Here is a 25,237-nt window from a genome sequence, read left to right as displayed (position 1 = left end):
AACTTCTGGACAAAGATGAGACCTTGCTGATCTGCAACTGAGCATGCACCTGAGACAAGTCATTGTTTGAGACAAGATACTAACTGGTCTCACTTTATATGCAACTGATGCATTTTAAGTAAATCAGCAACTACAAAATATCCAAGAAGAAACCAAACTAAGTGCTGCTGTTACTCGGCTCTCTTCTACAAAAAGAGTATCTGCACTTATGGAACACTCACGATGCAACACCGTAAATTAGCACAAAAAACCCCTAAAACACCATCAAGCAAAACTCTTGTTGCAGTCCAGGCTCCGCTTGGATTAGAAATAAAAAGGGAGTAAATCAAACTCTTAAGAGCCTTGTTTACTGCAGCTCAAATCTCCTGTAACACTTCTCCTCTTTAAGATGCCCTTGATCTGGTAGCAGCAGCACACACTATGAAGAAAGGACCTATGATTACTTGTCTTAAAGCATATCATATCATATTACATCATATTCTGAGTTCCCTCACCCCTCTCATTACAAAATCAGCTTTTTTTCAGAATCAGTTAATCTGATCTAGCAGTAATAACCAAGCACTTGTCAAGGCTCACAGTAGAGTATCAAATGCTGTATCAAAGAGACAGAGGCCTCTGCAATAGAAGTATTTCTGGTACTGCTTTCACTCACAGGTCACTGTTGAGGTGCCCCCATTCATTTCAGGGGGTTGTGCACTGCACACTGAAATGCATACAAACACAGACATTTTTTAAGACAACATGCAGGCTGTACAGATGCTCGAATATTCAAAAGCAGAATCTCTACCTATTCAAATGTAAAGGCATGTTCAGATCATCACAAAAGCGAAGCTGAACTAAACACAACTTTTTCACTACTCCAGCTAGACATTTGAAGACCTCTTCAAAGACTAACTCACCAGAACAAGAAGATGCATCTCCACCTATGTTCTGAATCCAGTTCCTGTAAAAGAAAGTCCAACCATTACAGCTTCAAATTTTGTTTCGTAGAGGCTGCCCATCCCCTGGTACTATGTAAGAGTTACCTTATTTTAACAGCACTAGCAGACATAGAAACAAGTCTGTATTTGAAAATATCTGTTTTATAAAATTCCACTCATCAGCAAGGGATAAGACAGATTCAATATTGATTGTAACTGTAAGTTAATCAATGCTACCATTACCTTTCAATTTCACCTTCTTTAAGAATATCAGTGCAGGAAGCTTCAAGGGGTTTCCAAGCACAGTAAGGATCCCTTGCTAAAACACAGTCAACACAAGTGGTGTACTTGTCACAGAATGCCACTGGAGACTGAACCACGCCAGAATTGGAACCAGCAAAGAGGTATCTTCTGCCCTAAAGAAGTACAAACAAACCATAACAACAACAACAAAAATCACAGCCAATCACTTCCTTAAAGCCAAAAACCCAATTAATTAAATGATTTAATTATCATTAGAGAGTTGCATACATTAGCCATGTTTGTAAAAACTGGTGCATGAGGGGAATAAGCATTTGGTTAGCTTTTATTTCTAGAAATTTACCTTGAAAATATTGCAGCAATGCTACAAGTGCAAAAAGACAAAAACTGAAATAGTTACAACTTACAACAATGGAAAGTAATCATGTCTAACCATGGCTTTATCACACATTTTCGAGAAATATGAATGCAGCAACAATCCCTCTATGAGGCGAGGCAAGGCAAGCCTCTACTCATGACAAGCCTTCAGCAGGCACATTCAATCTTGTTCTATGCAGGACCTGCTCCTGTTAACCCAAAGCTGCCCTGCTGTCTTCAGCTTTATCAATGAACCAAGCCTCTGTAACCACACCAGCATCAGCCTTATGGGAGTCAAATGCTTCTCAAGGAGGAACACTGGCAATATTCAAAGGAAAACAGCACTGGTAAGATACCTAGGAAAAGGGGGGAATAATCAGAACACCTGATGAACCATTGCTGCTAGGGATTCCAAACAAGGCTCACTCTGGTACAACAGGAAAAGACTCATGCCAACCATCCTTCTTATAAAAGGCAGGCAGCTCCTGTATTTCATTCATCTGCTTGAAAGCTCAGAAGCCAATGGCTAAAGCTACACTGAGTTCACATATTACTAGACAAAGCCTCAAGAAAGGGACCTGTGCTGCAACCCAAACCCACCAGTGATCAACTGTCTACTCCTTCTGAAAGGCTCTGCATACAAAGCTGAACAGCATAACCCACCTTTGCAGTGGGTTGGCTTCTTCCTGAGCAGAATACCAAGTGGACAGCACCCTACCGCAGCTGTCACAGCAAATGAGCTGCATCCAAGCATGGAATGGCTTTTCTTATACTGCAGCCATACAGATCTCAGTACCTAGAAATGTACTAAGGGGTCATGTCTGCAGTGAAATTGCTTAACTCTGGCAGGATGATTATGGTTACAAAGTGACGGGAAGACATCCAAGAAAGGCTTCTAGTAGGGAAACATTCTTCATAAATCTCATGTTCATGGTGCAGACATTTGGTCTTGACATCAGAAACAGTCACAAAAAAACTGACTAATACATTCTCTTAGGGGTCCATTTAGGTTTTGGGGGTCACTGATGCTTTTTCAATAAGCATTTAAGGGGTTCTAACATGAGAACTCAGAACAGGTCAATGTCTTTAATGCAATGATGTGGTAGTTTTGGTTTTAGTTTTAGCTAGGCCTCAAATTAGCAGGCTCAGAGAACACATGCAGATTAGGAGAGACAGGTATCACCTGACTTAAGTAACCAAAGAAATATTTCATACCAGATGACACAAACCTGGGATAGGTAGGAGGAGTTTCTCAGTTGGCATGATGGCTGCAGTAGAGTAGGACATGCTACTGCTGTTGCTGTCCTGGGCCTTGCTGCTGCTGCCACTACTTTGTATTTTGTTTGAGTTCAGGGAAGTAGAAACATTTTATTGTTATTTTCTCTCTTTGCCTTGCTGGCTGTCTTTTGGAATGCTTTATTAAATCTAGAGTAATGGAATCTGTTTTTGGTGGGAGGCAGAAAATTGTTCTTATATCTAACTTGTGTAAGTGTGTGTTATATTGAAGTTTTCTTTTAATCTTTTTTTTTCTGTATAAATATATAAGTTTAAATGTGTTTCCAGCTTTTTTTCCTTCCCTCCTTTTTCTTGGCAGCAGGAGGGAGACTGACAGTCTGTATTGGACAGCTGGCATTTTGCCAGCTTAACCCAAGACAAATGACTATGAGGAAGTCTCCAGAGGAAGCTATAAGACCAAGCACAGATTGGTTTAGATTGATCTTGTATATGAACTGTGAAGACAGCTTTCAAGGGAACTCTCAACACCAGAAAATGCAAGGCAGAATAGGATGAAAAAAGAATCTGCTGGCACTGCTGAAAGATGGTGTTTGAAAGACAGTCTAACATCTATCCAAATGCAATCTTTCATACTTATATTTAACTTGGACTATGCTGCAGTGCTCATGGAAGGAAGTGTACAGTGTTGGAGACATATTACTTCCTAGGAAATGGCTCCCACTCTGCCCAAAGACTCACCCAATGCACCAAGCACTGCTTATCCCTCTAGCGCTCTACTAGATAATGCTGCAACTCTGTGCATGGACTGCAGTGTCTTGCATGTTTCCCACCTCTTACATTCAAGAGTTCAGGGAACACACAGCAATCTGAAAGATCATTCAAAAAAATCCAGCCACACCTTCAAGTTAAGTAGAAGTAGATCTACCGTAGGCTCATCTGACTCTGCCCAGCACCCTCCAAACAATGTGGGAAGAACCTGGACACTACTAAAAAATGTGTTCAGAAAGGACTCTGGCTCCAGTGAGGTCTAAAGTTCACCATCAGTCTAATCATTATCCTTCTGTGATTAATCCACAACCGTGGGATGCCACGATATGTATCAAAATTCCAGCTCTATGAGGGACTTCAGTAGCCACTGACTGTGGAGGCAGAAACTTGTGTTTTCATGCTGGGGAGCAGCAGTAAATTCCTGCTTGGGTGGTACCACAACTACACAGCTTTCATGACACTGGCAGCTGATCCAATCTTCCCCTTATCCTCACTGAAAAGGACCTCTGCTTTTATGGGAATGTACTGGGCAGCACAGTTTCAGGGTTTAGTTTTATGCGTCAACAATTATACTAGCAACACAGAAACTTGCCCTTGCAGAAGACACAAACTGTTACTCTCCACAGTGCCACACAGGAAGCAGCGTTTTGTTTCAATTCTAGGCTTTGAGTGAAGCTTCTTTATGAAAAGGCAATGCACTCCCTATGCAGACTCCATGCCATGCCTCACACTGCCCCCTTTCAGGATATTCTTGAAGAACTGAGCATATAGCACCTGGACTAACAACAAATAAATTCAATGACATTATTTTACACTAGCCTTGGCTACCAAGTATGTGCTGAAACTGCTACATCATGTATCTTTGGTATAAGGCTATAATGTTCATCTATTCCTTGCACTCCCAAAAATTGAGAGGAATCATAATTAAGCCAGTGTACAAATGATCTCACAATTAGAAAAATGGGTACTAGCATATTTAGTAGAAGAGTTATCTATTGTTATCTTCTACCTCAGGAAAGACTCTGAAAACTGTCAAAGCAGGGCATTTGAAGCTTTCTCTGCAGATATAGCAGAAGAAACAAGTACTTTTAGTACATACATATATGCACATACGTATCTACACACACATACAGTGAGTTGTCAAAAATGATACAAACATCTTTACTGAAAACTGTAACCACAGAAGTTTTTAATCCTTATTTTCATTTGTCTAGCAAAAATACGCTCTGTCTGCAAGACTTTGTTCTAAGCAGAAAGGACAAATAAGCATGCAAGCTGAGCTTGTAACAATTATGACACAAAGTTCCATTTCACTGAGCTGATCATGCTGACAGATGAAGTTCTATTAACTATCACACAAAAATAAAAGCTGTTTCAAAGGTATGTTGGCAGTATTCCTAATACCTAAGCTGCAGAGCATTTATCGATCACTAGGTAGCTACTGAATGTGGGTATTACTACCAGATATTTCAAAAGAGGCATTCAGCTCTCACAAAACCCTGAAATCTCATTTGAGGGGTCTGACGCTACAAGTCACTGCTGAGGGCACAGACACACATTCATGGATCTGCAGATCTGAGTAACTACAGCCAAAAACCTAATTCACGTACAAACTACACGCAGTGATTATCCTCACACTGTCACAAACCCACCAGGATTAAACCAAGCAATGATGAATAGCAAAGGACAGCAGATCAGAGTCTGTGGCAAGACTTTTGGCACCCAGCTGGAGCTGAAGTTGGTGCCTCACTGGGCAGACAGGACCTTACCAGACAGTCTCACCCACAACTGCACCACTGTGGCTGCTTTCACAACACATCTAGCATGCAGGAAGCCTGCCAGATTGGGGACAGCAGAAACCAGTTAGTTACACAATTATGAGCTTCCTGTGCTAGACAAGACTGTTGTCTCTTCTTGGGTCTATTTCTTCAGAACCACACACCACACACCTCTGTCAACTTTACCGAGAGGATTTTTCTTCACTGATATGCAACGGCCACAAGGGGTCAGGAGTTTTACTACTCCTAACCCAGAATCTGACATCTTAAAACGCCTTACAACTTCTGCACATGGAATCCAAGTGAGGATCTGCACACCTGTGTCCCCTGCACTGCCTTCCCTACATCCCCAATACCTTCAGAAGCTTGGCACCTACCAAACATACTGCTGCAGCACCGTGAGTCACACATGCAGCTTTTGGATAGGTGTTCTGTGAGAGTCTCTAACACAAGGTTGTGGAAGTGGTCCTAAGAAGTTTTGTAGAAGAACAAAATGAGAAGAATGCTATGATGCCTACAGCACTTACTGTTTTGGATGAAAGCAGGAGAGTTTGGACTGGTTCAAAGTTTGGAAAAAACTGTGTTTCTTCAATAATATGCATTCCATTTTCATAGCTGATAGCTTTATGCACAGCTCCCCGACCTGAAATGACAGCGCAGTATGTTTAAGTAAGATCCTTAAAATACAAAGGCAGGAAAAAAAACTGCATAATTGGTCTAAATTCTCAATAATTTGCTTACTGTTCAGCTAAAGACTTCACACTACTCTGTCAAAGGCAACGACTAAATTCACCATCACCAGGATCTCTGAGCAAGAAATAACATTTTGGTACATAGAATAACCACTTAGGGACTATGTGTTTTTGCTGCATTCATGCAGCTTTGCAGTTCTTTTCCTGCAATATTTTCTCCAAGTGTGTAAGACTGCCCACTTACTGTAGCACCTTACCTTATAATGAAAACACCAGCTGGTGTAAAACACAGTAAATATGGAAATTTTAGGAAACTAAAGAATCAGTGCATATTAAAACAGAGGTGTTTTCCAGAACTCACCTGTACCAATGAACATGACATCATATATGGTGCCATTGAGTGCTCTGACTCTGTCTACTACAATCTGTGTATACTTCACATCTCGCTTTACCAGCCGAGGTCTGTCTCCTATTGGGGTCACTGAGTCATCCATTAGAGGATGATCTTTAACAAACTGCAATGTTTTGTCTGGTAAATTCAACGAACTCATGTAGTTTGATGCTCTGGCTTCATTGTTTATACACTAGCAGGAGGACAGGGAAGGGGGGGAAGAAGAAAACAAAAACCAAAAGAGTCAACCAAGACGTATCTTGTACAAATATTAACAGCAGCTGTACGCATTTTCTTCTCTGCATTATTTATTTTGGCCAGTAAGCACACCTTTACATTGTACTTATTCTACTGAGGAAGGTCTTCAGGTCTTGCAACATTTAGGCTTCTGTGATGTACTAATTCCTGAACTTTGGACTATATTTTTGTTTGGGCTCAAAATACATTCTAGGAAAATATTCCTTTTGTGCTTTCATGCATCTTAACTACTTTTACCAATTACCTCATTCAGCAGTGGCAACAAGATGACTGTAAGGAAAGTCTGAAAGAGACCCAGCACTATGAACATTTTAGTTTGAAGAGGAACGCATTGCACTGGATAAACATGCTGAACCTATGGAGACAATTCAACAGTTGCTATACTTCTGTTCATTTGAGCTAAGAATTATTTAACGCTGCTAGTGTATACTGAGTTCTCTTTCACCACCAGAAAATTATTAACAAAATAATGAAAATCCCAGCAAATAACTCAATTCTAAATGAAAAAGAAAAAAATACTTTGATTCCCAGATACAAAGTTCAGAACACATCACTGCACTGTTTTTGTACAAAGTCTTTGCAACAAGAAGGGAAAGCAAATTAATCATTAATAGGTTACCTAATATTCTCTAGTCTCCTTACTTTTGAGCACTTAAAGAAGTCATCAGGTCCAAAATTACAGAAACTTACCGCACCGGGTCGAGGATTAGGAATTTCCCCATTGTATCGTACCCACTTTGTATGAGACTGTTCCACTGTAGCACTCTGCATATATTTTCCTTTTGAGAAAACCTCTTCTACAGTAGACAGATTGTATGCACACACTGCTGACAACCCCACATTATTTCTAGAAGTTCAGAAAGAAATAAAAAAAGAAACAAATCCACCAAAAAAATAGGAGTATTTATTACTTCTTGTAGTAACCAACTGAGATTAAAGGTACTTATTTGGGGAAAAGCTGTACCACACTTACAGTTGTGGGGTGAAGACTCCATAGATCACTGGTTCCTTCAAAGTCAGAGACTTGAGAATAAAAACATCATTGATAACATTGAAAATTAAGTTCTTATCAGGAATGGTACAAATCAGTCTGGCCTTGAGAAAGGAAGTCCATTTTTTCTGCAAGGTCCTTAATCCTCCTTGGTCCCTCTTATGATATTAAAAAAATAAAAAGATGTTTGTGAGGAGAATTAGCAGCACTTTTGCATTTGAGAACCACTCTCACATAGCAAGAAATTACTAAGCTCTGTTATTTTCTAACATTTCATCTATAGCAACATCAATAAATGTTAACACATTCACAAACAGAACAGTAAAAAAGCCACAGGAAAATCTATTCAACAACAAAAAAATATTTCTATCACACATACAGCCAAGATGAAATATGAGAGTTAACAAAGAACCATAGTGCAGCTGCACTTGAAAAAATTGAGATGGGCAATGTACCATTAGGAAAATCCTGTATACTAGAACAAGCAAAATAAGTGTGAAAGTATTATATTGAAAAATAAGTAATATGGCATTTGTTCTAAGACATCAAAACTGTGATTTAAATTCCAGTAATGCAACATGGACCTAAACTTGCCTGACACTGATAATTTCATTAGAATTGCAGCAATGGTTTAATCCTGCTAGCAGTTGCCACCTTTACTACGGATTTGCAGTACCAAGGCTCAGAGAAGTTAAGACATACTGACTAGAAGCTTTCCAAAATATTTGATAAATCAAGCTGTAGCTGTGATACTTTACTTCAAAGATCAGGGTATATTGAAACCGTATTAGTATTTCCCATTTATTATCCAATGGTGTTATGCAAACTATTTAAGCAGATCTTCAAAATTTATAAAAGCAATTAAGTATAAATGCTTATTGATTTGCAACCTGCCACTGATTCCTATTTCAAACAGTCCGAAAAATATAAAACTATGACAGTGAAGCTCTCATATTCCACAGTACTCCCCCTTTAAAGCGTGCACAAGCTGCTAATGGGCAGAGAGCCATAATAAGCCCAATATAAACCTGCCTCCGGCTCCTCGTTTGATGGAAATCTCAAGGGCACTAACTTATTACTGATGTTTTGACCTCCATGTTTAGATTTAAAGCAGTAAAGTAAAACTAAAACTTCCATCTCATAAAAATGAAACAGATAAATTTCCTGTTGGAAAAAAAAATCCTGAGGAAATTGATACACTCCACTAAAAAGTTTTTTTAAGAATCAACATTTTCTACTAGAAAAAACTTTCATCAGCAAGATTCTCAGCAAACACTTCTGAGGACATACTTGAATCAGCCTAGCACACTGAGGTTTAAGCACAGCAACTGCGACACAATCAGGCTACTGGTGACCATTTTCCTTCAGGCTGTGACAGCTTAACAGCTTCACAGAAGTCCTGTCTGCTACACCACAGCCAAGAACTATTTTGCTGTGGACAGAGCTATAGTTCTGTTTGCATACAGCTACTTGAAAAGTCCCTTGACAGACATTCTATCTGCTTAGCTCCAACCAATGTCAGTTCTTCATAGGGAGCCGTACTTGTTTAAAAACAACAGAGAGGAAAGCCTAGAGAGATACTTTTTCAGTTGCTGGGTTTTGTCATGGTCGGTTTGTTTTGCCCCAGAGGAGGGCAGAACTCCCAGTTGTATTGAAATTTGATGACTGCAAAATTAAATTATGTATTTATTCACAGAACAGCCATTAGGCTTTCTCAGTTCTGAACAACTGATTGGAATTGCTGATTCACTAAATTCAACCACTTCCAATTAACTGGAAATAAATTCACAGTAATAAATACTTTTTAATACACATACACAAAATTCTAATTGATATAGCAAAAGTAAACCAAACTATACCCCACCTTGCAGACTCTAGCTATTCTTGGAATCATCAGTTTTCCAACAAATTCATACTCCACAGACACCTCGGTGAAAAAGAAGTATATCTTGTCATCTTCTCCATTTGTGCTGTTTTGATCTGCTCTTATCACATCAGCAAAAACAAAATTTGGCTCTACAGATAAAGAAAAGAATTTTCTATTACATATGGGACTACTAACTTGATTCTCTCAAGGACCCTCTAGTTTTCTTTCAACTCCACACTGCATTCACCTGTTCTCTAGTCACTCACCCGCCTACACAGTTTGTAGTTCACAATATGAATAGCATTTCTCAAAAGCAAAACACCAATCAGAAACCAAAAAAATAAACCAAACCCCACAAACTCTAGATGAAATCACTAAGATACCTGACAGATCTCTGTGGTGTGATAGCTCATCACTTCAATGTTCTTCAGGCCACACTCAAACATGGTTTTCTAATGGGCCTGGAAAGGTGACCTCCCTTGCCTTGCTCTCCTCTATTTCAGCTATTAGTTGAAAGACTAAAAATTACATTACAATATGTACTATAAAACTCACCATCCTGTACTTTCTGGATACAATGATCATGATTTTGGTCCTTTTTGGCACAAAGACTCAAACCTCTGAGCATTCAGAAAATTTAGTGAATTTTGAAATTCAGGAACTGAAATCACCAAGAACATGATAGCTCAATTTGAAAACCCATTCCAGACCAAAACCATTGTCCTCCTTACTGGATCATAACTGCATTATTGCACGGATGAACAAGTAGCTATAAAATGAACTTGCATCCATTAATGTCAGGTTGAAGCCTGTACATCTGGAAGCTGTTTTCATTGTCTATGCCAACAAAAATCGTGAAACTTCAAAATAACATCTCTTGATGGCAACCATGACAGCACACACTTCCATGCCAGTGTATGTCAGTATAATAAAATCCATTCTCTCCAAGATACTACACAATTGCTCCTTACCCATGGAAAATCTGTCAGCGTGATGCTCAAGAATAAAACAATTTATTTACGCTGGTTCTCATGCCCACTTACCATTAAGCCAAGGTATTGCATACTCTGTTCTCAGAGGGCTCTGATGAGAGTGCCGTGAAATAATTGGTTCACTTCCCAAGAAATTGTAGGAAGTCCCAGAATAAAGCTCCTCATCTTTAACACAAAACCAAATATTTTAGATATTATGGACTAGATATGAAAAAAGGGTACACAGATATTTTGAGTCTATGTAAGCTTAAACTTCCCACAGGAAAAGATTAACAAGTATTTCCTATAAATTGCCATAGACATATTTTACATTTACATTTCTCCTGACTCTGCTGAAACCTCACGCTTCCACACTTTGGTTTATTAATGCTCTACCACAAGAACTGACTAAAGTCAGTGCTGGTTTTGTACCACTTAACAGTAAACACATAAACCTACATTTTATGTAAAAACATGCAAATTTACTTAAATGCATCAGAAGTTTGGAATTGTCCTCCTGTCCTTCTATGTCGCTACTATTCAAACTCAACTTCTAAAATTGTAGACACAATGAAGGGTATTGTGTTTCTCATTTCCTGTTTCATATTATGTTGAGCTTCTCTCTTATGATCTTGTGACACAAAGGTAAAGCCATGAACTCTGTTTCCCCCAAATCAAGGTTCAGTGGTGTCTTTCCATGCAGTAAATATACTTACAATAAATATCTCGCTTCCCTACTCTGTCTCATGGGTAAGTCATCAAGACAGCTAAAAAGTACTACTTGTTAAATTCACTGAAATTATAGTACAATTTATACTACAAATTATAGGACAACTTATAGTACAAAGGCAGTCAAGTACATTTGGACTACCTGGACTAATATATTAAATACCTCAGAACACAGTTTGAAAATTAGTATTTCAGGAGTTACTTCCAAAACAACCTAGAGTTTTAAGTTCTCCTGTTAAGAAACATGCTTAAGGTTTACTGAATAAGTATTGCAATGTCTATACAGGTACACAGGAAATAAAAAAATATAGATATAAGCTAACATTTTGACATCGACAGACTGGAGCATGACAGTGGAAAAGACAGAACATTTTTATATTTAAGAATGAGGTACACAAAACTCTGAACTTACCAACCATAACAGATGTGTAGCTTTGAGCAGGATCAAATGGACATCTGCCCTTACCATCCTCATTTTTACCTCCAAGTTCAAATGAAATTAAATTCTGAAAAAAAAAAAAAAGTTGAAAATCACAAAACAACTGTCAGCACTTTTTTATTTCAGCCACTCAACTCATGCAAATGTAACTGAAAACTAAGCACTAAATATTGGGCTATATCATCAACTTCCAGCATCAAAGGAATTCTATGTAGAATTATAAAAGGCATACATGTATTTGGAAAATTTGAGTTTCACAGACAGAGGAGAAATGTGATCCTGTAATTTGTGAGGCCAGGAGCAGGTAAGAGCAGAAGATGAAAAGTTAAAGCCAGACAGACCTCAAGAAGAAGCATCCAATAAAGACAGCAGGAAAGGCAGAGAAGTTAATCAATACATGGAAAGAACTGGCAATAACTGAATTAGGCTTTCTGAAGTGGATTTAGCAATTTTCAAGATTATGTTAAATTTGTGAGATAGGGCATAACCCGACTAGGCTTTAGAAAGAAACAGAGTACTTTGGCTGCTATTTTATAAATCCCTTAAAACCCAAGAGAACAAGATGACAAAGTGCAGTCATAGCACTGCGGAAGTAATTGATTATACTGTGTAAGGAAGACATGGGAAGCTAAGGACAACAGCTCCTGGCAATAGTCCAGAGGTGATGGCTGGCAGACTTGCAAGCAGAGACATAAGAAGGCACAATTACAAGATTGCTCAATTTTCAAATTGCTAAGAGCTGCAGTAAGGAAAACGATACAAGAGTCAACAATGAGAAAAGGGAGTTTTAATTTTGTGCCAAGACTTCACGCTGAAGCTTACAGCACTATGAATCTGTGGCACAGCCAGAAGCAGAGACAAGACAAGCAGAGACAGGAATCTGAGAAATTTAAGGGAGATTTGGTAATGGGTGGAAGTTGCAAACAATGTCTTTTCAGTCTGAGAAACTGATTTTATGCTAATGCACAGTACACAAAGAATTATGAAAATGTAAATTTGCAGTTAGACAAGATGAGTCAATAATTCATTAAATACTCTGAAAAAAAGGTACAGTTTATTTCCATACTCTATCATTATTGTCAGACAGTGCAATAAATGCTCCTAACCTTATGACCAGCACTGAAGATTAAACAGTTTTGAGAATGGAGGTTAACTCATCATTTACCTGAGCTGCTTTTAAGTTACAACTATTGCTGGGTCAAAACTTATGTACATTTCTTACCAGATAATCACACGTTGGCTGAAATGCATTAGTTCCACACACGTAGAGGAAAGTATCGTTGAGCTGCTGCAAGACACGCACGTAATTACGACACTCTGTCTGTAATAGAGGATGAGGAAAGAACTAGTCTGATAAACCATAGCTTCCACATTCCAACATAAATAAACAATATTGTGCTGTCAGCTTGTCTGTTGCCACACACCAATAAGCCAGGGTGACACGTAGGTGACAATGGGACACCATCTCCCTACAATGTTCAGGAGCTCTAATCAGTCCTGCAGCATCTGGTTTCCTACAGACAGTAGGGTGCCGCTGCCTCAGTATCCTGTCAAGGTAGCACAATCAACTACCAACCACATGCTCAGCAGGGTCCATCTCAAACACAAATCCAATCGATAGGAATGACTAGTCAAACATGAAGTAAGTTTTAGATTTCATCATCCCCTGTACATCTAAATGAAACAGCGACAGCCAAGGCTGTTTCTTAAGAGCAAAACCTCTAATACCCTAAAATTGCCTACAAAGCTTTGTCACTTATTGCTGTACTTTTTTTCCTCTCGCAGTCCTTGATATCATCCAAGGAAGCTTCTTAATTTCTTTGGCTCTGAAATAGGACAAGCAGATTAAGCAAAACCCTTATAAAGGGGATACCATGAAGATTCAGATTAATAATGAAGAAAAACACCCACTTAGAGAGAGAAACCAGGAGTATCAACAACATGCCTTAATTCTTGCTGGCACACTGCCAGACACTACCACTGAACTGTTGTTCCATGAACTTCTGAAGCAAGTTTAAGCACCGGCCTTAGTATTCCTTCTTATGAGACAAACTAGGTATTTCTGTGACTGTATGGCAGAAATCTCTAGAGGAAGAGAGTAAAACCAGCAGATGAGGTCCTTGAATAGCTGCATGAAAGATTTCTGATAGCATTACACAGCCTAGTGGTGATAGGGTGAGAGAGGACTACACACTTTAAGACTAAGAAATAGCAGTAGTGGCTTAATACCTTGACCCTTCTGAAACTACTGCATTGTTGTAACAAATACATTTTCAGGCTAGTGAACCAAAAGCAAATTTGCAGGTGCCAGCTTCTAAGATAAGAATGGAATTTGTCTATAGACCTTGAACGGGTGCAGAAGTGAGAGAAGAAGCCTGCAGAAGCTGTGCAGAAGAACACACTAAATAACTCTTTTTTAAAGTTAAAACAAGTTACATAGAAACTGCTTGGATCCAGCAATTTTGTGAAATATATATTATTTAGTATTTACCTATAGCCATGTGATGTTAGATAGTTTGGATGGTGTATGTAGGTTTTAGAATTGTGTGTAACTGTGTAGAAATATAGTCCTGTGTAAAACTCCTCTTGTAGTTAGTATGTTCCTATGCAGAACTAGATAAAAAGTGTTAATGTAAACATAGTGGGCCCTTCTGTTCTTTTTTCACCATTTTTCAAGCAGCTGCAACCTACGACAAAGAAGACCACAAATAAACTACAAGAAAATCCCAAAATTAGATGCAGTCAAGTGTTTTATTTAACGACAGAGGTAGAAGGCTCTTAAAGCCTCAAAAAGGCACACTGTAACTGTGTTGGTGGAGAAACAGGCGTCACAACATTGCACTATGAAAAACATTGTGACTACTAAGAAGGTTAGAGTGCTGTGAGGACAAAGCATGGCTGGCAGTAAGCGTGAATTGCTAAGCTCAGGGCTCTCAGAAAGTACGTATTTATGGGTTCTCATATACCACACCAGTGATCTCTGGAGAGGACTTGTGGAGATTCACACACAGCCTGCTGAACATACACATACACACAAAAGACAAATTCACATCTCATATTTACCATGGCTGTTAGTGAATATTATTACTAGCAACCTCAACTGAACGTGGACAACACAAATAACATTCTCTGACCCCAACCTGAAGCCAAGGAGGAAACAGCCTTTAAGTATCTGCGAACCTCAGATAATGCCCTGATAGTCATCAGTGGAAAGAAAAGCAGCAAGCTGGTCAAAGGGAAAGAGCCAACTAGCACAATGAGGAGGCCCAGGAATGCAGGATGTCTATCAGCCCTGGATCCAGCACTTGGGATTTTTTAACAGTGTGAACTGAATACGCTGCAGAGGTTCAAGGGTCACATCCCTGCAAGTACAGTGCAGGACTGCTTTCTGCATTCACAGGATTTGCAGACTTCTACTTTCAAAGCTGTGCTAAAAGCCTGAATGACAGTCTTGCCCAGCAAACCCTCACTTTACCACATCATTAAACTGGTGTTACACAAGGAGAAAGGTACATCCACGTACAGCCAACTACCTCGAGTAAACCATCTCCACAAAGACACAAAACCAGCAAACCAGGCTGCGCCCTGGCAGTCACGAGGAGTCAGTGGTCCCTAGAAACACCCACGGATCCCAGGGGCTGAGCTGCCTGCACTGCCAAGCTGTCAGGAGGTCGGGCTGCTCAGTTACCAGGTTGCTGTCTGAGCAGTCACACCAGTGAGGTGCACACCACCCACTGTGCACTACAGTAGGGCTATACAGAGAGAGAAAATACACTGGCCGAATGGCAGACAACTATTCCCTAAAGCAAAGCTAACAAAATTATCATTTTGTAAAATCAAATTGGAAGGAATTATTCTAATAACAAAACACAACAGTTGTAAACAATTACTTCAGTGAAAGCAATACTGATTTATTGTTTTAATGGAAAACCATTAGGTGCACATAAGGGCGTGCTCAAATTTCCAGAAATACAAATAATTGTCACCAGAAAAAAAATAGTGAATTAAAAAAAACCCAAAACAGAAAACCAAAAAACCAACTAAACTCCAGCACACCAAAACCTACACATGCTGCAGTTTCTAATGCTCAAGTTAATTAAAAAAAACTTAGATGATTATTTCAAAATTTTAATTTGAAACACTTGGATATTTTCTCAACATCACTTCTGTTGAAGTACAATGTGTAACATCTTTCTCAAAGTTCAATAAAGTACATACCTTTTCTGATTTGCCCTTGACTGCACATTTAGTCCTTTTATCTTCTGTGACCTTCCAGTGCAACTAAGTGAAAGAAAAAGCAACAAAAAGGCACATTCAAAGTACTTTAATTCAATATAAGATCTGAAAATCTTGCAATAACACACACAAAAAAGGCAGTCCTAACACTACCTTGCAGCAAATGCAAGTAATTTATTTTCCAAATAATTTTCAAAGATTCAAAGCCATTCTTTCCCTGCGAGGTGACATTTTCAAATTCATGTGCCCTATGTAGGACAAAACTACTGCCATTATCTCTTGGGTTCATAATGATGACTCCCCTCAAATTGCTAATGAAATTTTCATTACCGTGTGTATTATGTAAATGCAATGTAACTGGTTTAAGTATTTTTCGATTTAAAATACTTCTCTATTTCAGCAACACTTGAATAAAAAACACTGGGGGGAGAAGAATCAAAGAAAACTTAATGGACCAGTTTACACTGTACTGAGTACAATATTTTGACAGTCACATGCACCCATAGAATATGTTTTATATACAAGTGACGTTTCCCACCATCACCCATGAATATGTTCTTTAGATTAAAAACCTTAGGAGAGCATCTTCCAAAGTACCCTGGGTGGGACTCCAGCCTGTGTTGCTGATGGAATGAAAAGTAGGAGCCTGGGAAGGTCTGGAAGCAATACAACATTATCAAACTTCTGCCTGACTAATCTACTTTGAGAAGCCAGTGTCAGCATATCCAAAGCACTTCTCTGAGCAAGCTGGATCAGACCTGCCCTCGCCACCACTTGCTGTGCAGACACACTGACATAAAACAGAAGCTGAAACTCAAAGAGCAGGGCCTTAGCAGCACATCTGCAGACTGCCACTCCTGAGCAAGCTCCAACTTTGCTTCTGTTTCAGACTGGGTTACTTTTGGACTTAGATTAACAGAATGTGGCCCACTCCTCATAGTAAGGTTATGTCTAAGAACCACCATTACAGACAATATCTGAAGTCCCTCCAGTCCAGCATCCCGGCCACAAGAAGAAAATACCCAAAGATACCTCTACTTTTTTATATCCACCTTATCCTTTCTTCCTTTCTTTGATTCTACAGCATCTTCCAGAAGTAACCCTGGAGTAACCCATACAGTGGTTTCTCTTTTAGGTATCTACTACCTAAAGTGCAATGCTACTGATACTAGGAAATTAAGTTAAATTTGGTATATGATTTTCACATGGGGGATAACGTATTAAAATGCATACCTCATGCTGCTTCTCAGCAATATTCACTGCGTTTAAGGCAAAGATCACTTCCCTGGCTCCTACATATAGAACATTTTTGTCTTCACTTAGCAGTAAGGTTGAATAGTTTGACACTTTTGATGCATTAAAATGTATTAGCTGGACCTCTGTTGAAACGGAAAAAAAACAGCACCACATGAAGAAGCACAATCACTTAGGGTCAAACTTATGAGTCATTTTTTCTGGTCGTCTAACAGCTGTTGGATAACTTGAGAACAACAAAGGTTAGCTTAGAAAATCCATGTAAAAGATGAGGGACCCCTCAGAAGCTTGATTCAGCAGAAACAGCAGCTCCCATCATGAACATCAATATTACTTGTCCCCACTTTCTCATTCAATTTCATACAACTAAATATTTCCTCTCACGGGGATCCCTGTAACTCACTTCTTCCTTCATTTCTTTTTTCTATCTGCTTTTTCTAAACACCTATTTTCCACAACCATTGTCAGGTCCTTCCTCACCTTTTTCTTTCCACATAATCTACTGTGGAAAACCAGGTCAGCCACCACATCTCTGGCAATTGCCTCACACAAACATTATAAAATATCCTGCACCTCAGATGACACTTCAGCATATTGCCATAGCAGAAAGACACAGAAGCTAAAAAAAGAATATTTACAGATGGTCAATGAACTGATTTTGAAGTGAAAACCAGAGATGAAATGCACACAACAGAAGGAAATTGCACAAGACAAAAAAATCAAGATGAAAATGAAGAAGCTGAGAAACAGAAGGAGATATGAGATTAAAGGCAGTGGAATGAGGAAGCATGAAGACTGGACCAGAATGGCTTGGAGGAAGATGACACAAACTGACTAATATAAAAGAGTATTTCTTTCTGCATGTACAATCAAAAGGGAAAAATGACTGAAAGCTTAGGAGACCATATTTTGCACAAGAGACTACCACAAGCTTAATTAAGCATGGTTAAGATATATTATTGATTTCAATTCTAATATTAGTAATTTCACATTCTCAACTATAATACTCCAAAAACGTTAATCTTAAACTAGATTCTCAAGCATGAATTTCAAAATCTTTTACGTGGCAGGAAAATTTTCTCTAAATGGATGAACTGATTTCTATAACTCCGTTGAACTAAACTCCTTCTCCTATTCAAAGTAGGTTTCCAATATTTAAAAGCAACAATCTTTAGCGGATGGACACAGAGAGAAATAACAAGAATGAACATAAATTCCATTCATTTTGACTAATTTGGATGTGCATCTTCAGTACAATACTATATGAATAAACAGCAACTTGCCGAATTTTAATTACTATACAAGATAGGAGCATCAAAGAGTCTAAGCAGAAACTATGAGCCTTGTCCAGACCACTCTTTCTGAAAGGCTTCATCAGCAACTACTAATTGCTATACCAATAATCAGGAGAAACACTTTCCTACAGTCATCTTATAATCTTCTTATTCCTACTAAATTCTTAATCTCAATTTATCTTTTCCTACAGTAGGATTGTTCAAATTTAATATCCTTATTTAATGTTGCTTCTTCATATGGCCAATGTATTTGTTCTGCTTTGTTCAGTTACTGCACACTTGGGCAAGTAAAAACTTGTTGCTTACTAACTAGTAGTAAAGTACACTGAGACAAGGTCTTGAAAACCTAAAGCATCCACGCCACATGAAGGTGGGGAGGCAAGGGAGAAGAAAATGAAAAAAAGAATATTCACAAACAGCACCAAATAACGACCCTATAGTCCTTGCTTTAGAGTTCTTCTCAGACCCAGGTTAAATCATTATACCAAAAGCTCAAGGATCCCCTGATGCCTCTTGCTTCTCGCACCACATTTGCAGACTTCTGATAATTGTATTGTGAGGTTATGAGTATTTGCTGCAACATCAGATACTAGAAAAATATGTATGTATGGCCAGACTTCGGAAGGGCTCTCCCCATGTGCCCTTCTGGCCCGTGCAGTGGAATTTTAGGTGAGGCACAGAGTGCACAGAACTGGCCCCACTGTTAAGTCCTGAGGTTCATCTGCCACGGCCGAGCGAGCTTGGACAGTGACAGTGAAATCCTCAGGACTGTCACAGCACCCAGTACTAACCGGGGCTGACCCTGCTGAGCATCTGAGATCTGAGGAGATCAGATGGCAGGGAGGCACTGAACTGCCAGGGGATGGTCCCCACTGAGACTCGAACTCAGGTCCTTGGGATTCGGAGCCGAAGTGCTCTCCATGACACCAAATGTAGTGTTCTGTGAAAGATTGTTTCATAGCCAGGCACTGTACAATGCTGTCAAGAAGCAGGTCAAGTGCTTATTTTTTCTTCACCTGATAATTTATTTAGTCCACAGGACGGCTTGGTGTCAAAATACATCTCAAAAAAACCATGAAATATATTATTAGCTGGAGAGGTGCACTTTCTTAATATGTTCAGACTCAAAGTAAAAGTAATTTGTTTAAAACAAACTGGTGTTTTCTCCTGAAGCAGACTTCATTTGCGAGATCCTTCTGCTGAGAAAGCCAAATGCAGAACTCCTTCTTTAAAAAGCTTTATTTTCAGAGCTGCCTGAAGGACCTGAAAAGTGCTAACGCAGTGCCCAAGTAATTTTTTACTATTCTGGTCCTAAGCACTTCATAAACTGAGCAAAGCCAGCAACACCTGGCCAAACTAACAGCAGACAGGGCCTCAACAAGTTTCAGATCCCACAGAAACCCCGAAGTTGTGGAAATGTTCCCATATTACACTACTTTTATTGCTGTTCTTACCTCTGTGTTCCCACGTGATCCTTGGTACTGGGCCAAATGCTATTGCCACTTCTAGGAACAAACCCCAAACTGCATAAAAAGCATACAGAGCCATCTTCAGTGTCCTTGGTCTTTGGGCTTTGCTGGATAACTTGCGGCAGGTAGTGTTTCTTTGGCAGATGAAACACAAATCACAAGGAGTATTAGAGACCAGGCATTTCAGACCTTGACAGCAGTGCAACAATGAAGGCTGGAACCACTGTAATAGTACGTGCTTTTTAGCAGATCACTTCAAGAGAATGCACATTTTCCAGGATACTGTGCACAGAGACTGCCCATGCTCTCCACAGGCTGCAGAACTGCTGAGAAGTGCAACTGAGTGCATTCTTCTGTTTATGGGGAGAAATGAATGGTGCTGTGGAGAGAGAAGGGGAGTAAGAAGTAGAAGAGAAAGCAAACCAACTACTGCCAAAAATAGCACTGATCTTGCAGTAAATCTAAAGCTATCTGCCTTAATTTGGATTAAAAAATGCATTAATTGATGAAAATAATATTCTTAAAAACAAGACATTACTCAGCAAATAGGCAGAAATTGAAAGGAGTAATTTCAGTCTAGAATGTCAAGTATAAATATTTTGCATTTTCAATTACATTTAATGCACAAATTTTGGCTGTAGTTTTTGTATTTTCTTTACATAGTTAGTCAAAGCAAATCCCACTTCTCTTGACAAATGATAAAGATAACAAAAACCACCATGACTAAGTTCAGAGAGCAAGGGGCAGGAGAAGTGCAGCATTAATTACAAGCATTGGTTACATAAACTTGCTGTACCTCCCATCCTTGGAATGTTTCAGAAGTGTCTTTTAGTGAAGTTTTCTAATGCTACTTACACGCTCAGGGTGTGCAGGGGAAGAAAAACTACAGCTACAGAAAAGAAGACCTAATGCACTGCATACAAAAAAAAAGGGAGGGGTAAGGGGGGAACACTTCACTAGTGAAACTAGATTGTCCTATGAAAGTCACTGTCTCTGAGACACCCATTACTGTCAGGCCCAGAAAGGCCTGTTCTCAATAATCAACAAAGTGTTCACCGCTTTCCACACAATCTTCCACAAGTCTCCACTGCTGCTGTCTTCCTACAACCTCTCCTAGGTGAAGGCTTATTGAGGACTTACCAGGAGAAGTGAGTGCATTCAGCAATTACTGGATTATAGATAAATTCTGAGGGCTGTAAGCTCAGGGTGGGGGAGTGGTGAAAATAGCACACTGTCCTTTGTAGCAGGGCACAGAAGATGCTAGGTTTTCACTGTGCCTTTGCCTGAGACACCAGCACAGCACTACTAAGCAGGTGCCACAATCCAAGGTAGCCACAACACCCAGAGCTCATCCAGCAAGAGGGTAACCAAAGCTTACAAAATCATTAGTAACATTAGAGAGGAAGGGGTCAGTAGGTGAGGAACACAAAAGAAAAAACAGTAGGGTGAAGCTGCTGCAGAAACATCTCTAAGGGTAAGCAAACCTCTGGGAAAGAGAGGTCCCAGATTTAAGCAGGTAAAGGCAAGCTGGAACCTCTAGAAAGTGCAGCCAGCAGATCTGCAATGAACACAGAAGTAATGTGGCCAAGCAGAAGATGAGCAACTACATTTGAAGCATTTACACCTTCTTTACTAAATAATCACAATTAAGATTAAAACATTTTATAATCTCATCCCTACAAATCTTTTGTCTACTATGAAAAAACTCCACACAAGACCACAACTTTTTCAAGCTGAACCTGTGATGTAAATATATTTTTCTGTGTTTGGTTTTTTCCAGTCTCAGTAAGCACTTCAGATCAGATTCTACTGTTCATAGGAGCTCACATACATAATTTTGTTTTTAAGGCATCATATTATCAGCTAAGCTTGTAGGCTTGTTTTGTCGTTCACCCTTCCTGTTTCCCATCACAGGTAAGCAATTCCACATTTTGCTCTGTGATCCGTTAAAAAGTGCCCACTCAGAGGTACAAGGTATCACAAAGACAGTGGCAAACACACAGCTAAGTATTTAAAAGGAAACAGTAATTCAATGATTACTTCAAGGCACTTTAGCAATTTTATTTAATGGCAATGTATGGGGGAAACAGTGGTTTGAAGAGAGATCTTTGGCCCATTATTTCTACATACTGCTAATTCTCTTTTTCCTGTTACCTTTTGTTACTGAAGACTACATGTAATAATTCCCTGTTAACTCCTGATTTTGTGTTTGTTGAGCTTTTTTTCTAAAAAAGAGACACCTATAACCTATCAGTTAAGTACAATATCACACCGCATAGATGACTCTATAAGAATTCTGAAATCTTGTGAATTTTCTGGACTTAAAATTAGCAAATAAAAGCTCTGGTAAAGAAAAATGAGTTTCCCTACAGCCAGTAACATTCCTTGCCTAGCTCACCTACCTCAGGAAAGGCAGAATCTCAAGGAAACCTGAGAAAGAAGTGCATTATCTTCTGAAGAAGACAAAGGTCTGGTTGGACTGCTTAGTGCCTACTTTGCCATGTGGACTGAGAATTGCTCTGGCCACACAAAGTGGAAATCTGTAATTTCATTCCTACAGTACCAGCTTGCAGAACAGGTCCTTTTTTCACATTAATAAGTTTGACTTATTAAGTGGGACATTATTTGTTGATCTATGGTAAAATTCTGCATGTTATAAAAAGCAGTGAGGCACACTACAGTGAACTCTCAAGCCCATTTGTGCAAGATTCACTTTGTTCTCATTTCTGTTACTTAAAATAGATGAAAATGCACTCAGGCCCTTGTCCTTTAATTTAGCCTTCAATTTAATTACTCTCCCCTGCCCGTCCCTTCCCTGTGCTATAAATTATCCTTCACTAACAGCTAATGGGAGGTCACCCATAATCTAATATGAACATCTTTCTATATAACAGAAGGGGTAGAAGATGGAAAAACAACAACAAAAAAAGGCCCAGTCAGTGCCCTGATTTACAATTTAACTCTGTTCTATCAGTGTTCACTGGCTTTGATTAAATCTGAGTGCTCTGTATTTCTGAAAAGTGCTTTAAGTTTTACTCCCAAAACTGAGCCACAACTTGCTTGAAACTAGAACATTGAAGAAGTAAAGCAAAAAGAAACCTGAAATGCTTGGTTACATATTAAACTCGAATTCAAGTGACCACAGGTCTATTTTTTTAAAAACTTAAATATTTGCTGAGGTAAATTTAAATCAGTAATTTTAATTTCCATACTTGGATGATTATTTTACATTAATGGGAGAAAGATACATATACTACTTGCATGAGTTTTCCATAATGCTTGTGCTTATGGTGGCTAAAACCAGAGCAACTATAGAAGAAACAATCAACAGAGCTCCTGCCAGCTTGTCAGAGTACAGCTGAAGCTGAGAGCCATGAACATTCTCACTGACATGTATAATTTTAATGCCCAGGAAGAGAAACAGGTAGAGACAACTTCATACTCTCTCAAAGTACAGAAAATCAAAGTTAAAAAAATTTCAGGCTGCATTAACTGCTAGTAAGCAATACTAGCTAGAAACTACATTATGAAAGCATGGAGTTGCAATGGCATATATTGGCTGTTGCCAAGATCAAAAACATCTGTCTCACATTGCCTGTGTCACTGGATATCAAAGAAACAGTGCTCTGGTCTGCTTTCTAGAAAAATGTGAAACACTAACCCTGCAGTGGGAGAAGTTGAAAAACCAACAATGGGAAGGAGACTGTCATCTTTTTCATCCTCCAGGACACAGACTTGGGAACATAGAAGTGCATCTTTCAGAGATGTCAATTCAGCAATCCTTACCAATGTCGAATTTCTTTTATAAGCAATGCAACCCAGAGGCCACTGTCTTCTTCCACAGTCAGCGTGGTAAAGCTGGATCCAAGTCTGTATCTTGTATGTGCAAATCTTGCACAACTTATCTGAATTCCAGAATTTCGAAGTTAAAAATTACCAATTTCGAAACTCTGGTTTTGAACTATTTTTTTCTTCTAAGAACACTCAGCTGCATTGTGCAACTTCTCAGTTTGGCTCAATACTACACAAACTGATAAGTGGATCTATCTCTATTTTCTATATGAAGGTTAAAAACATAGGAGAATTTACTAACACACCAGCATCAGCCAATATAATAGCTGGGATCCTTGAGATTCCCAAGAAATGATAACTACCATCACAGAACATCCAGCCTCTCCCTGCAGAAAGCCAAACAAGCACTGGCCCTCCTGGCCTAATTCTGTCACTCTCTTCAGAATTCCCCAGGCATGCTAAGTGTTCCCATCATTTCCCTCACATTTTTTTTTAACTCTATTCTCCTCCACAGGGTTTATCTTTCCTTGTAATTCCTCACACACTCTGCTTTTGCTCCCACCCATGCTACCACCCTATCTTCCTTCCCCATCAGTGAGGCTGCCAGGCAAAAGACAACCTTCCTCTGGGCTCCAAAGAAGGCTTTCTAAAATATGTACTTCCCTACCTCTCCATCTTTCACATCACTCATTGTCCAGGCACAGCAAATGAGGACCTCGCAGCAAAGCAGCAACTGACTGCAAGACACCCTTCCTTCCCAATGCCAGGAGCAAAAAAGCAAAATGATAGTTTAAGCAGAAAGCCTACCCTGCTATTTTTAGATTAAAGAAAAAAAATACAAAACCAAAAATTATCCATCTGCAAAATTTCTAAGTTACTAGGATGCGAGATATGAAGCTCAATATGTGGAGACAGGCAAATTTTAAGCAAATTGCTTCCTCCAACAAAAAACGAGAGGGTTAAAGGATTCAACTGTGAAGAGGACAGAAATTGTAAGTTCTCTCTAACTAACTTTCTTTTGAAAGCTTTTGAAGCTTTAACAGAATACAGGCCTGCTTCAATGTTTATTTGATGCTTACTTTGTAATAAAGAGGTTAAGGCTTCATACATGAAAAATAAGCCACAGAACTCCCCCTGAGATTTTGCTTAAATCCAGTTTTTTTTCAATTTTGTTTCCAAAACTGAAAGGAAAAAGTTAGTAATACTTGCATTTTAAGTAATCAAAATGACACTGTAAGAAGTGTACAATTTAACTTTGACAGCTGAGTTTTATTTACATAGTTCATACTTCAGATCAGTAAGGGCAGGCTGGATATACCCTTTGCTTTAGTTCTCACCCTTTCAAAACCTCAAGTACAGTGCCATTTTTAGACAGTCTCATGAAAAACATCACTATTTACAATCTTTTCATTATAAAATACATATGGACTCATTTTCTGCTGAGCTAAGGGATAACCTCAAGCTAGCAGACCAGACTTTATGATTAACAAACATTTAGGGCATGGGACTATTTACACTTCAAACTGTAACCCA

General features: G+C 39.0%; 1 protein-coding gene across 22 annotated transcripts in view; it reads right to left on the bottom strand.

The window, feature by feature from the left end:
- The window catches only part of SEMA4D (semaphorin 4D), a 95,152-nt gene that overhangs the window by 15,574 nt on the left and 54,341 nt on the right, over positions 1–25,237 (bottom strand). For 21 of the 22 annotated variants that reach the window (XR_011700023.1, XR_011700024.1, XR_011700026.1 and 18 more), the window contains 13 exons: positions 19,898–20,291; positions 17,128–17,273; positions 15,877–15,939; positions 12,881–12,979; positions 11,632–11,725; positions 10,563–10,676; positions 9,517–9,668; positions 7,635–7,810; positions 7,352–7,508; positions 6,374–6,596; positions 5,848–5,963; positions 1,164–1,336; positions 900–943 (listed from right to left, as the gene is read on the bottom strand). Coding sequence is in view for 18 of the 22 variants with exons in the window: in XM_071581627.1 (XP_071437728.1) it covers positions 900–943; positions 1,164–1,336; positions 5,848–5,963; positions 6,374–6,596; positions 7,352–7,508; positions 7,635–7,810; positions 9,517–9,668; positions 10,563–10,676; positions 11,632–11,725; positions 12,881–12,979; positions 15,877–15,939; positions 17,128–17,273; positions 19,898–19,991 (1,651 nt within the window). In the remaining 4 variants the exon portion in view is untranslated. Of the gene's footprint in view, positions 1–899; positions 944–1,163; positions 1,337–5,847; positions 5,964–6,373; positions 6,597–7,351; positions 7,509–7,634; positions 7,811–9,516; positions 9,669–10,562; positions 10,677–11,631; positions 11,726–12,880; positions 12,980–15,876; positions 15,940–17,127; positions 17,274–19,897; positions 20,292–23,698; positions 23,779–25,237 lie in introns of those variants that run through there. The other variant, XM_071581635.1, reaches the window with a different exon arrangement.

This window comes from Pithys albifrons, chromosome Z (assembly GCF_047495875.1).
Source record: "Pithys albifrons albifrons isolate INPA30051 chromosome Z, PitAlb_v1, whole genome shotgun sequence".
Lineage (NCBI taxonomy): Eukaryota > Metazoa > Chordata > Aves > Passeriformes > Thamnophilidae > Pithys > Pithys albifrons.
Note: the sequence above shows the minus strand (reverse complement) of the source record. Positions and strands in the feature narration are given on the sequence as shown.